Source organism: Panulirus ornatus, chromosome 25 (assembly GCF_036320965.1).
Source record: "Panulirus ornatus isolate Po-2019 chromosome 25, ASM3632096v1, whole genome shotgun sequence".
In the NCBI taxonomy this organism is placed as follows: domain Eukaryota; kingdom Metazoa; phylum Arthropoda; class Malacostraca; order Decapoda; family Palinuridae; genus Panulirus; species Panulirus ornatus.
In genome coordinates this window covers 14,285,930-14,298,436 of record NC_092248.1, presented here as the reverse complement: position 1 = coordinate 14,298,436, position 12,507 = coordinate 14,285,930, and the positions used below count along the sequence as shown (strand labels likewise).

Genomic DNA, 12,507 nt, shown 5'->3' with positions numbered 1-12,507 from the left:
ATACTGGATCATGTACACCACTGAGACCTACTGCAACATGGATACCACATGGCTCTTCCACTACTTTTCTACAAGCTCACTTGATCTTTCCCCCTTTGTTACTTCTCACTAAAAAATTTTAATCATGTTCTAAGTCTTCTATCTCAATCTTGTATCTCCCCTAATGACGTAATCATTATATGAACATGCACTTGGGCAGTCATTATGTTCAATTTTCCTTGTGGTTATCAGCAAATACCAGATCACACCCACCACTATGACCTACTACAATACACACAGGGTGGGGGAGGGGGCGAAGGTTTTGAGAGCAACGAAGAAGGTGTGGAAGGAGAGAATGTTATCGAGAACAAAAATGGGTATATCTGAGGGAATAGTAGTTCCAACAGTTTTGTATAGTTATGAGGCATGGGCTTTAGATAGGTTTGATAGGTTTGTATTGAGAACAATATGTGGTGAGGTGGTTTCATCCAGTAAGTAATGAAAGGGTAAGAGAGATGTGTGGAAATAAAAAAGAATGTGGTTGAGATGGTTAGGACATATGGAGACAATGAGAGAAGAAAGGCTGACAAAGAGGATATATGTCGGAGGTTGAGGGAATAAGAAGAGGCGGGAGACCGAATTGGAGACGGAAGGATGGAGTGAAAAACATTTTGAGCAATCAGGGGCTTGAACATACAGGAGGATGAAAGAGGTGCAAGGAATAGAGTGAATTGGAACAATGTGTTATACCAGGGTCGACATCCTGTCAAAGGCCTAAACCAGATAATGTGGAATGTATGGGGTAAACCATGGAAGGGTCTGTGAGGCCTGGACAAGTATGAATGTATACATGTCTTCATATGTGTACGTATGTATATGTTATGTATAAGTATGTATATGTGCATGTATGAGCATTTATGTATATATATATATGTGTATATGCATGGATGGGCCATTCTTCGTCTGTTTCCTGGCACTACCTCGCTGATGAGGGAAACTGCGATTATGTATAAAAAATAATAAATAACATATATTACCACTGGGGATGGGGAGAAAGTATACTTCCCATGTATTCCCTGCATGTCATAAAAGGCGCCTAAAAGGAAAGGGGGCGGGGGCCTGGAAATCCTCTTCTCCAATTTTCACTTTTCCAAATGAAGGAACAGAGAAGGGGGCCAAGTGAGTTTTTCCCTCTCAGGCTCAGTCCTATGTTCTCAACACTACCCAACTAATACAGGAAATGGCAAATATGTATGAAACAGACTGAACTGAAACAATGTCGTATACTGGGGTCGGTGTGCTATCAATGGACTGAAACGGGGCATGTGAAATGTCTGGGGTAAACCATAGATAGGTCTGTGAGGCCTCGATGTGGATAGAAAGCCGCGGTTTCAGTGCATTACACATGACAGCGCAAGACTGAGTGGGAATGAATGTGACCTTTTTCTGTCTTTTTTTCCTAGAGCTACCTTGCTCAAGCGGGTGGCAGCAATGCCATTTCCTCTGGGGCAGGGTGGCACCAGGAAAGGACTGAGATATATGTTGATATGTATATATGTACATGTATAAGCACTTATGTATAAATAAAGCAAGATAATTGAAGCCTGCTGAAACAAAACTGTCCAAACTCCCTTATTTGAAATGTATGAAGCTGCATACTCCACATGGATACTAACAAGGACATAATATCACATTTCTATTAGCTGTTTTTCTTTTTAAATATATATTTTCAATATACTTCAGTGTGCTTACCTGAAATATCATGTAGACAGACCAGGCAGCAGCAGCAACACAACCCACAAACACAATTGCTGCCACATTGTAAAACGCATTACGGAGAGCTTGGTCATAACCCTGAGGTACAAACTGTCGCCACACCTGTTCTAGAGGTGAACGAACACTGTCTCCATATAATGCCATTGCTGAAATCACTCCCACATTACTTCTCTGGGCTTTACCTGTAAGGGCAGTTGAATCAAACATTAAATAATTACATGGCAATTACAAAATCTATCTCCAATTGGATTCATATAAAAACAAAAAAGTCCTAAAAAATAAACAAAAAAATATGAAATATCTAAGCATGCATGTTGCAATGGTGAACATTCATCAATTAACAGATGCTGACAAATTTTTGTCCATCACCCTAATATAAAGCTGCCCAACAAGGAAAAGAAAGGAAATAAGGAAAACTTGATTACAACCTGAAAGTTTCTAAATCAATATGAAGATATCAACTTTAAAAAATTCTTTAAATGATTCCAGGAAAGAGCTACCACAGGTCATAGCAAGAAATCAAATAAGAAAATGTTAGAAAAGAAGTAAAGAAGTACCTTTATGGTGTCAAAGTTGTAGATAAACGGAATAACCTAAATGATGAGAGTAAAGAAAGTTCAAGGGATGGGGACAACATGAGTGTAGAACTCCCTACCTGTAATGAACATACGAGCAATCAACTATGTTATTCCAACTGCATCTTCTTGTGTTTCACGATTTATAAAGAGGAATGCAGTGCCTTCGCTATCAAACTTAACCTTTAAAGAATGAATTAATAAACAACCACAGTTTGTCATGAAACACAAGGTTTTTGACACTTGCAAAAAATCCATACAATCTCTCCCTCAAACAAATTTTACAGCACACCACCATCCTTAAAAAGTAACCAGTAGAACAAACCTTACACAGTTAACAGCGAACCAAAATCCTTAGACAACAATCAGTACAACACAATCTTTAAACAGTTACCAGCACACCAAAATCTTTACACAACAATCTGTACAAAACAATTCTTACACAGTCACCAGCACACCAAAATTCTTGCACAAGAACCAGTGCAACACAATCCTTACATAGTTACCAGCATACCAAAATCCTTATAAAGCAATCACCATAACATCATCCTTACACAGTTACAGCACAGCATTATCCTTAAACAGATAAAAACAAACATCTTCACACAACAACCAGCACATGACTATCCTTACACAGCAGCAAACACATAACATCCTTAAACAGCTACCAGCACACCATCAAATGAGGAGAGGAGAGACCTCCCCTGCCAGTGATGCAGGTACGTAATATTAGGCATTGGTAATGTAAGACTGAAAGTAATGTACACAAATGCTGATTGATGATACATGGAAAAGGAGTGAGAAATTTAAGAACCTTACAAGGGAAAGTACACCTAACATTGTTGGAGTTAAGGAAACAAAGCTTACTAAAGAGGTAAGTTATCACCTTTTCTGTCCAGAGGAGTAAATGACTGTAAGCTTTAAGTCTGCCAACTATGAAAGACAAGACTGAGGGGTGACCTCATCACAACCTTTATAAAAGAGATTGATAAGATGGACAGTGGACAGTTCTTTGAGAGATGTAGGGTTCAAGCAATAAGGGGACATAAAACGAATCCAAGTATGATATTTGTAAAAAAGGACATAAATACTTTTATTGTGTAAAATTAGTACATGAATGGAACAGTCTGACTGTGGACACGATTTATGCAAACAGCATGCATAAATCTAAGAGGTTCTTGAAATGTTAAGGACACTGACACTGAAATCATGAGGGTAATCTCAACTTCACCAATAAATTCCCTTGAATGTAACTGCCTTCCTATCAAACACAGACTACATAAACTGACAAAAAGGGGGGTATGTTTCTTGAGTAATGAACAACATAAAACAAAATAAACACAAAGTAAAACAAATCAAATCTGCATGATAGAGAATGTCTAAGAGATGGGGCCCCAAAAGTGAAAAACTCCCTCCCTAAACAGTACAAATAGGTAATTCCCATATGCATTTCAGATATCAGTTTCCTGTTTAATAAGCCCAACTAGTGGTGTATAAACAATATACACAACTCTTATGGGGAGACAGGAGAGATCACTTTTCTATGTATAAGACCACCCACTAACATGGTCATGAGCTCAAGCAGGTCGAAACACAAAGAAAAGCTGCACAGCCCGTTTCTGTCTTTGATAAGGACTTTCCTCAGGTGGTATCAGTGGCCTTCTCTCTTTTTGCATGTCTGTAACTGGCATGAGTATAACCAGAGGTGACTTAATATGGGCCTTAAGGTAACTCTTCAATAACATCACTCATTTTAAAGATCTGAACTCAAGTGAGTGCCTCAGGCACCTTCCTGTGCTTCTTCTCTTGCAATGTCCGAGTGCTATGATGTTTCAAAAAATAAAAAGTTAATGAGGAATATTAAAATTCTGCTCTAAACTAACAATTCCATCATCATATGCTTTGTCAAGAACTAAAAGTTTCATTTAAGTATTAAAAGTTTCATCTATGTATTCGTATTTCAAAGTAAAGGAAAACATGTCAACATAACATCAGAACTATGTATTTAGCTTTGCACCAAATAACCAAAGAAGCAGGATTTTAAAAATCAATAAACTCAAATAAGTGATAAGATACCATCAAAACCTTGCAATTTGTGGCTCCATGCAAAATCTATGTCAGACTGTATTCATTGTGAAATGAGGGGTTTAAAATGTTTCTGGAACCATCAAAAAAACAAATACTATTACAATGAGGCAGGTAATTGTAAAAAAAGAAAAAAAAAAGGATAACATTCAGTCTGTCAATGCATCATATGCTTTCTAATATGATTACTAACATACAAAAAACTTTTATTTTGAGTTCAAAGATGCATCTACACTTGCATGTTCCATTGATACACACATTCAGAAATTTTGAATTTGCAGTAACTTCCACATATACAATATGATAACCTCAACAAGTAAGGAACAATATAACTTAACCAAGTAAGGCGGATGCTTCATGAAGCGTTATGTTTCATTCTGCATTCCAAAATGGCGAAGATCAAATCTTCATCCATGTATACTATTGCTAGATAATCGAGACATGTAAAAATTGTAAAACAGTAAAAGAATGTGTAGTGAACTTCAATGAAATCCTCTACTCTACAATGAATACCAGCTAACTCTTACAATAATTTCTTAAGAAATGCAAAATATCACTTGCAGTATTCTTTAAATTCATACAAACTATCTTGGAATAGAGATATTTCAGGACACTGATATTATATTAGTATACTGCTAAAGATCACATGGAATGGCTGCTTTTGCAAAAGTTGAGGTATCACTACTGGCTGCTCAGCCTGGTGCCTATCTGCTGACATTCATCAGCAATTGCTTAATTTGATATTCATCAGCAGTTCCTTCAATTGCCTCATACTGAATCATGGGTGTAACTGGTACATTTCACTTGTAATATTCAACATCAGGTAAATCATGATTACTAGGGAGGTTTAGCAAGGTCTTTATAAAGGTATGTACATCTTTTCTAATAAGTTTCACATATCAGTTAATCAGCCTCACATTTTCCGTAATATTCATGGCCAGTACAACTAACATCTTATCTAATATAGTAAAATAGATACTTAAAATCATACTCTGCAAGTCAATGAACTCTGTAAACATTGCACAATCTGTGCAAAACTCAATCACTCACTATCCATAGCTAGTTTTGATGCAAAGCAAAACTTTTAGATTTCTGTTGCTAACTTCGCCTCACCACAACAGGCGTAAGGCCCCAGTGTCAAACAACCCTAGCTGTACAGCCTCTGATAAATAGAGCTCAAGATGTACTGCCTAGGTGCCAAACAACCCCAGCACCAGGCGTATGTCATTGGACTCGCATCTCACACAACGGCAGTTGTGAAAAATTGTTCCTTACCAGAAGATACCTTAATCCAACGCCACAAACATGAGCTGGTACTTCTTTAGTGACTTCTGAAAACATCATCTCGCCATGTCAGCTGAAACTTTCCTCTATCTGCTGCTGCCACAGCCACGGTCTTTCTGTAGGTTACTCTTTCTCTAAGAATAACACATTTCAACTCACTGTACCACTATGATCTCTTTGTAAAATAAACAAACATGTGGGTCGTCACACCATAATCTTTGATAACTGTGTACATGGTATCTTTAACCTACAGGTTTAAAAAGAAAAAAAAATAAAGCTTCAAAAAGGAGAGAGCAGTAAGTGTATACGTACAAGTCCACTAACCTCCAGACGTAGAGCTACGGTGGGTGTGACCGTCAGATGCAGCCCCACCTGATTACGTCACAACTGCAGTTTAGTTGCCTGTTAGTTATTTTTTTAATATATTCTAAATCATCTATCTATAATGTAATCATATGATCGTTTATTTAACATAGTATGGGCTAAGATATCGTCATACCATTTCAATTATACCAAACCGTCTTTAATATCATGCAAGTATTGGCACGAGATATACGTCATACACGACCACGGAGACTGGAGAAGGCTGACGCGGTGAGCCATTCCATGCAGAGTTTGCTGCACAGGAACAACGGGTACAAAATCATACTCCCACTAGTGCTGCCTCTCTACAAGAGCTATCTCATCCCGGGGCGCAGAATACTGCCTGTGATGCTAAACCTCAGGAACCATTTCAACCGCTGAGCGGCGCCATTATGCCACACCATAGGAACCTTTTCAACCACATAGTCTCATCATGTTGTCATCCCAAAGAAACAAATCCTCTAGAGTCCTGCCAGTGTCTTGACCACAGAATCTAGTCTGCCTAACCTGATACAACACTCTACAGGGACCAAACCATGCCGCCTGTGTTGCCATCCTACAGGAGACAAAATGCCTGCAGAATTTTACCAGTATTTCCTCAACAGGAAGCGGTCCAGTCATAACGTTTCGCTATTGTTACATTATAGGCCTTACGTGCCCCAACATACATAGCTGCACTGTAGAATCAGTGATGTTAATAGTTACATGAAATATTGAAACTTTAACACATTCCTCTTTACCCCCTCATCAACCAAACAACCCGATTCAGCACCCATGGTTCCATTTCCATTCCTAGTAGTCTAAATCACTTAACCGTTTTCTTTTCCAAACTCACTCAACCTATCTTTGCTCCAATAAATCCAATTGCCTTTTATTCACAACTTTCACAAGCTTCAAAACTCGACGATTCAGAAACCAATTTCTGCAAACAACTTATACACTCCCATGCTAATCAACACATGATAGACTGCAGACATGCTACTCTACCCAAGATCCTTACGTCCACCACTCTAACTACCCCCATACACAACAAATAAATCAGCCAAGTTTACATAAACCCCAGCCGCAGACAGAAATTCCCCTTGAACCAGTCTTCCTTTCTTCTACTCCACACATTCCTTACCCCTGATGAAAATTTCACTGCTAACAGCTTTCCACTTAACACCAAATATTCATGACCTTCGACAGAGCATCTCTTAACCCTGTCAAATGCTTTCTCCAGATCCAAATGCTTCATACAAATCCTATTTCTCTTTAAAGAAATCCCTTGATCCAAAGATTCTCTACCATTCTTGATGCCACATTGTTCCTCCTGAATCTGAATCTCTGTGCATGCCACCAACCCCTCTATCACCACTTTCCCAAGCAACTTAACAGATACACACAAACATACCTTTTTTCAATGTAATTTTAATATTCACTTTTGTTCCCCATGCCTTTAAATAGTGACATTATGTAGCAGGCATTCAACCAATACTCAGGCACCTCACCATGATCCAATCATACATTAAGAAAACCAAAATCAACATCAACAACACAGTCCAGTCACCGTTCTCAAGAATTTGAACTACAGTCCCATCCACTCTTTCTGCCTTGCCAAACATTTTCAAGAGACTCATCACCTCTCTTTTCACCAATACTCACTTCACATACTTCACCAACCCAAACATTCAACATCCATCACTGTATTGTCAAACATTCATCTGTCCTTCAAAGTATTCACTCCATCTGCTCTTCACTTCATCTCTGCCAGTTATCATTTCCCCTGTTCTCCTTTCTTAGATTCTGCCAATTGTTCTCTCGCTTTTTTACACACTTACTATCCTTCCAAAATGTGTTAATATACAACCTAGAGGTTGCTGATACTCATCCCAACTCTCATTTGGCTTCTTTTTCATCCCTCAGCTCTTCCCTTTGACCTGTCACTTTCTTTTGTCTATCTCTCAATCACCTGCACTCCTTCCCAGTGAGAAATGCCCATGACCTCTTTCATTTTTTCAACTTCGTCATCCCATTACTCACTACCCTTCCTTGTACCTAGTAACCCTCCCCTTCTTGTATTTCAACTTATAAAAGTTGGAACAAGGAGGAGCCAAGAGAGAAAGTGCTCATCATCTTCAAAGGCTTATCCAGCCTAAGGCTAGGCTGTAGGATGCCTACATTGTGAATGTAGTCAAGATGAGAAAGCAGAAATAGGTAGTATGTTTGAGAAGAGGAACCTGGATGTTCTGGCTGTAAGTGAAACAAAACTAGAGGAAAAGAAGAATTTTTTAGAAATGTTTTAGGATAAAGTCAAGGTTTAGTGTGAGGACATGAGCTAAGGAGAGGGAGGCATTGTGAGAATGTGTGAAAAATTTTAAGAAAGTGAGACACACTGATATGGATATAAATGAAAGTGGACTGCAAGAGGTGAGTGATTTGTAAGCACTTATGCACCTACAAGTTAGAGGAGTGAAGAACAAAGGTGAGAGTTTTGGGAAAAGCTGAATGAATGTGTCATCAGTTTTAATGTTGAACGTTCAGGTATTAATGATGGATGATCTCACTGCTAGAGTGGGTAACGTGGCAGGTGAGATATGATTGGTGGGCATGGGATACCCAGTGATGTGAATGAAAATGGTGCAAAGCTTGTGGAGTTTTGAGCTGAAATAGGACGAGTGACTGGGAAAACCAGGTTTGAAAAGGGGAACATACATAGGTATATGCAGGTGAGATGGAAAGCAGGCAGTAGTGGATTATGCACTAACTGATGGTAGTACAAAAGGGAGACTCTTGGATGTGAATGTGCTGAGAGAGTCAGCTGGTGGGATGTCTTATCATTACTTGGTGCAGGCAAAGATGAAGATTTGTACAGGCTATTGGAAAAGAGGAAATAATATGGGTAGGAAGAGGACAGTGAAAGTAATTGAGCTTGGAAAAGAGGCTTGTGTGATGAGTTACTAGGAGAAATGAGTGTGGGATGGCAAAAGGTGAGAGTAAATGAGGGAGAGGGTGAGAATGGGAAGTATTTAGGGAATCAGTGCTGACTTGTGAAAAACATGTGTATGGCATATATTTTTTTGATATATTATCACCACAGGACCAGTTCCAAGAAAAATTACTGGTATTGTTCAGGATTTCTTTCAAGAGGTTTCTGTGGCCCAAGGCTGTGATATGTCCTGTAGAAGGAAAACGTCAACTCCTATAGAGTGAGTTCTCTTTCAAGAATGCACGCCAAATAATACAGTCTTGCCAGAAAGACTTTTCATTCACGCCATAACCTTGAGTAAGAGTCCAAAAATACCTATGGCATATACTTACTTTCTGCCATAAGAGTCCTTTCTTTTGAGGCTCCTGCAGCACTCGGGAAGCAGGCCATGTCCACCACTTGGGACCACAGATCATAAGTGTTGTGATGTGTGTGTGTCTCTGTGCAGAGAGTAGTAAGTGTTCAGTGTCTTCTTTATGGTTGGTTGCATTATGGGAATGAAGGGTCTTATGATAAGTTGAAAAGATGACTTGTGTTGCGGTGATGGACGATGTCCAAAGCGTAAGAAGGAAAGTGTGATTTGTTTGTCTGGGAAGTGTGGTTTCTGATGGGCATATGTCTGGTGGATAGCAGCTTGAGACTGAGTTCGCAGGTTGGATGTTTAGTGCTCGTTGATTATTTCTGTGTGCATGTGTTTTGTCACTGTTATATATGCTGAGGGTGAGGGGATGTGCGAGTAGTGGTTACTGAAGTGTGTGGCAGGGGTAAGCTTTTTATTTCTATATGGGAGTTGATTGTTATTTATAGAGTGGTTAGGGTGTGTGGGTTCTAGTGCTACTGCATAGAATTGAGTGCTGTGGGTGGGGTCTAGTGTATTGCAGAGAATTGAGTGCTAAGCATGTTGAGGTGGGACTAAATTAGGAGTAACTTAGTTTCATTGTAAAGGTGTTGAGTGCTTGTGGTTGCTGGGTAGCTAATGATTTTTCAGAGTTAATTATTTTGTCTGGTTTGTGGCTTTAAGTTTGCTGTGGCATGTGACACACACACCCACACACAAATGAGAGTTGGGGTGAGAGAGTATCATTAAATTTTAGGGAGGATAAAAAGATGTTTTGGAAGGAGGTAAATAAAGTGAGTAAGACAAAAGAACAAATGGGAACATCAGTGAAGGGGGCAAATGGGGAGGTAAGAACAAGTAGTGGTGAAGTGAGAGGGAGATGGAGTGAGTATTTTGAAGTTTGTTGAATGTGTTTAATGATAGAGTGGCAGATATAGGGTGTTTTGGCCAAGGTGGTGTGCAGAGTGAGAGGGTCAGGGAGAATGGTTTGGTAAACAGAGAAGAGGTAGTGAAAGCTTTGCTGAAGATGAAAGCCGGAAAGGCAGTGGGTTTGGATGGTATTGCAATGGAATTTATTAAAAAGGGGGTGACTGTGTTATGAACTGGTTGGTGAGGATATTCAATGTATGTATGGTTCATGGTGAAGTGCCTGAGGATTGGCGGAATGCTTGCATAGTGCCATTGTACAAAGGCAAAAGGGATAAAGTTTAGTGTTCAAATTACAGAGGTATAAATTTGTTGAGTATTCCTGGGAAATTATATGGGAGGGTATTGATTGAGAGGGTCAAGGCATGTACAGAGCATCAGATTGGGGAAAAGCAGTGTGGTTTCAGAAGTGGTAGAGGATGTTTGGATCAGGTGTTTGCTCTGAAGAATGTATGCGAGAAATACTTAGAAAACAGATGGATTTGTATGTAGCATTTATGGATCTGAAGTAGGCATATCATAGAGTTGATAGAGATGCTCTGGTGAAGGTATTAAGAGTATATGGTGTGGGAGGCAAGTTGCTAGAAGCAGTGAAAAGTTTTTTCGAGTAGGTAGGGCTTGTGTATGAGTAGGAAGAGAGGAAAGTGATTGGTTCTCAGTGAATGTCGGTTTGCGGCAGGGGTGCATGATGTCTCCATGGTTGTTTAATTTGTTTATGGATGGGGTTGTTAGGGAGGTGAATGCAAGGGTTTTGGAGGGAGGGGCAGGTATGCAGTCAGTTGTGGATGAGAGGGCTTGGGAAGTGAGTCAGTTTGCTGATGATAGTGAACTGGTAGCTGATTCGGGTGAGAAACTGCAGAAGCTGGTGACTGAGTTTGATAAAGTGTGTGAAAGAAGAAAGCTGAGAGTATATGTGAATAAGAGTAAGGTTATTAGGTACAGAAGGGTTGAGGGACAAGTCAATTGGGAGGTAAGTTTGAATGGAGAAAAACTGGAGGATGTTAAGTGTTTTAGATGTCTGGGAGTGGATTTGGCAGTGGATGGAACCATGGGAGCATAAGTGAGGGAGGGGGAGGGGGCGAAAGTTCTGGGAGCGTTGAAGAACGTGTGGAAGTCGAGAACATTATCTCGGAAAGCAAAAATGGTTATGTTTGAAGGAATAGTGGTTCCAACAATGTTATATGGTTGCATGGCGTGGGCTATAGATAGAGTTTTGCGGAGGAGGGTGGATGTGATGGAAATGAGATGTTTGAGGACAATATGTGGTGAGAGGTGGTTTGATCGAGTAAGTAATGAAAGAGTAAGAGAGGTGTGTGGTAATAAAAAGAGTGTGGTTGAGAGAGCAGAAGACGGTGTTTTGAAATGGTTTGGTCACATGGAGAGAATAAGTGAGGAAAGATTGATAAAGAGGATATATGTGTCAAAGGTGGAGGAAACAAGAAGTGAGAGACCAAAATGGAGGTAGAAAGATAGAGGGAAAAAGATTTTGAGTGATCAGGGCCTGAACATGCAGCAGAGTGAAAGGCTTGCAAGGAATAGAGTGAATTGGAACGATGTGGTATGGTCGACAGTGGATTGAACCAGGGCATGTGAAGCATCTGGGGTAAACCATGGAAAGTTTTGTGGAAAGGGAGCTGTGGTTTCGGTGCATTATACATGACAGCTAGAGACAGTGTGAACAAATGTGGCCTTTGTTGTCTTTTCCTAGCGCTACCTCGCACGCATGCAGGTAGAGGGGTTGTCATTTCATGTGTGGCAGGGTGGCGACGGAAATGAATAAAGGCAGTAAGTATGAATTATGTACATGTACATATACGTATATGTCTGTGTATGTATATATATGTATACGTTGAAATGTGTAGGTATGTATATGTGCGTGTGGACATGTATGTATATACGTGTGCACATGGGTGGGTTGGGCCATTCTTTCGTCTATTTCCTTGCACTACCTCGCTAATGTAGGAGACAGCGACAGAGTGTAATAGATTAATAATAAAAAGCTACAATTTGTTCATTTTTTATTAAGTAAAAAAGTTCCTGTTTACATACATCAAAGAACCTTGGTATTCATGTGATACAAAGTAAAAAATATACTATCTAAATCCACAAGATACAGTCAGTCAGCATCCTGATCAGATTAAGCAAGGTTATTCCCTGGGTTAATGTTTAACTTAACACCAAACAAATCTTGTTCATGTTACCAATGATTTCTG

General features: G+C 39.6%; 1 protein-coding gene across 7 annotated transcripts in view; it reads right to left on the bottom strand.

The window, feature by feature from the left end:
- Positions 1–6,137, bottom strand: part of LOC139757301 (transmembrane protein 245) — a 198,228-nt gene extending 192,091 nt beyond the window's left edge. For 2 of the 7 annotated variants that reach the window (XM_071677681.1, XM_071677682.1), the window contains exons 1-2: positions 6,024–6,137; positions 1,732–1,937 (exon numbers count right to left, since the gene is read on the bottom strand). In XM_071677681.1, coding sequence (XP_071533782.1) covers positions 1,732–1,899 — 168 coding nt within the window. In that variant the 5' untranslated portion in view covers positions 1,900–1,937; positions 6,024–6,137. The other 5 variants (XM_071677680.1, XM_071677678.1, XM_071677675.1 and 2 more) reach the window with 5 other exon arrangements.
- Between the last annotated feature and the right edge of the window lie 6,370 nt (positions 6,138–12,507).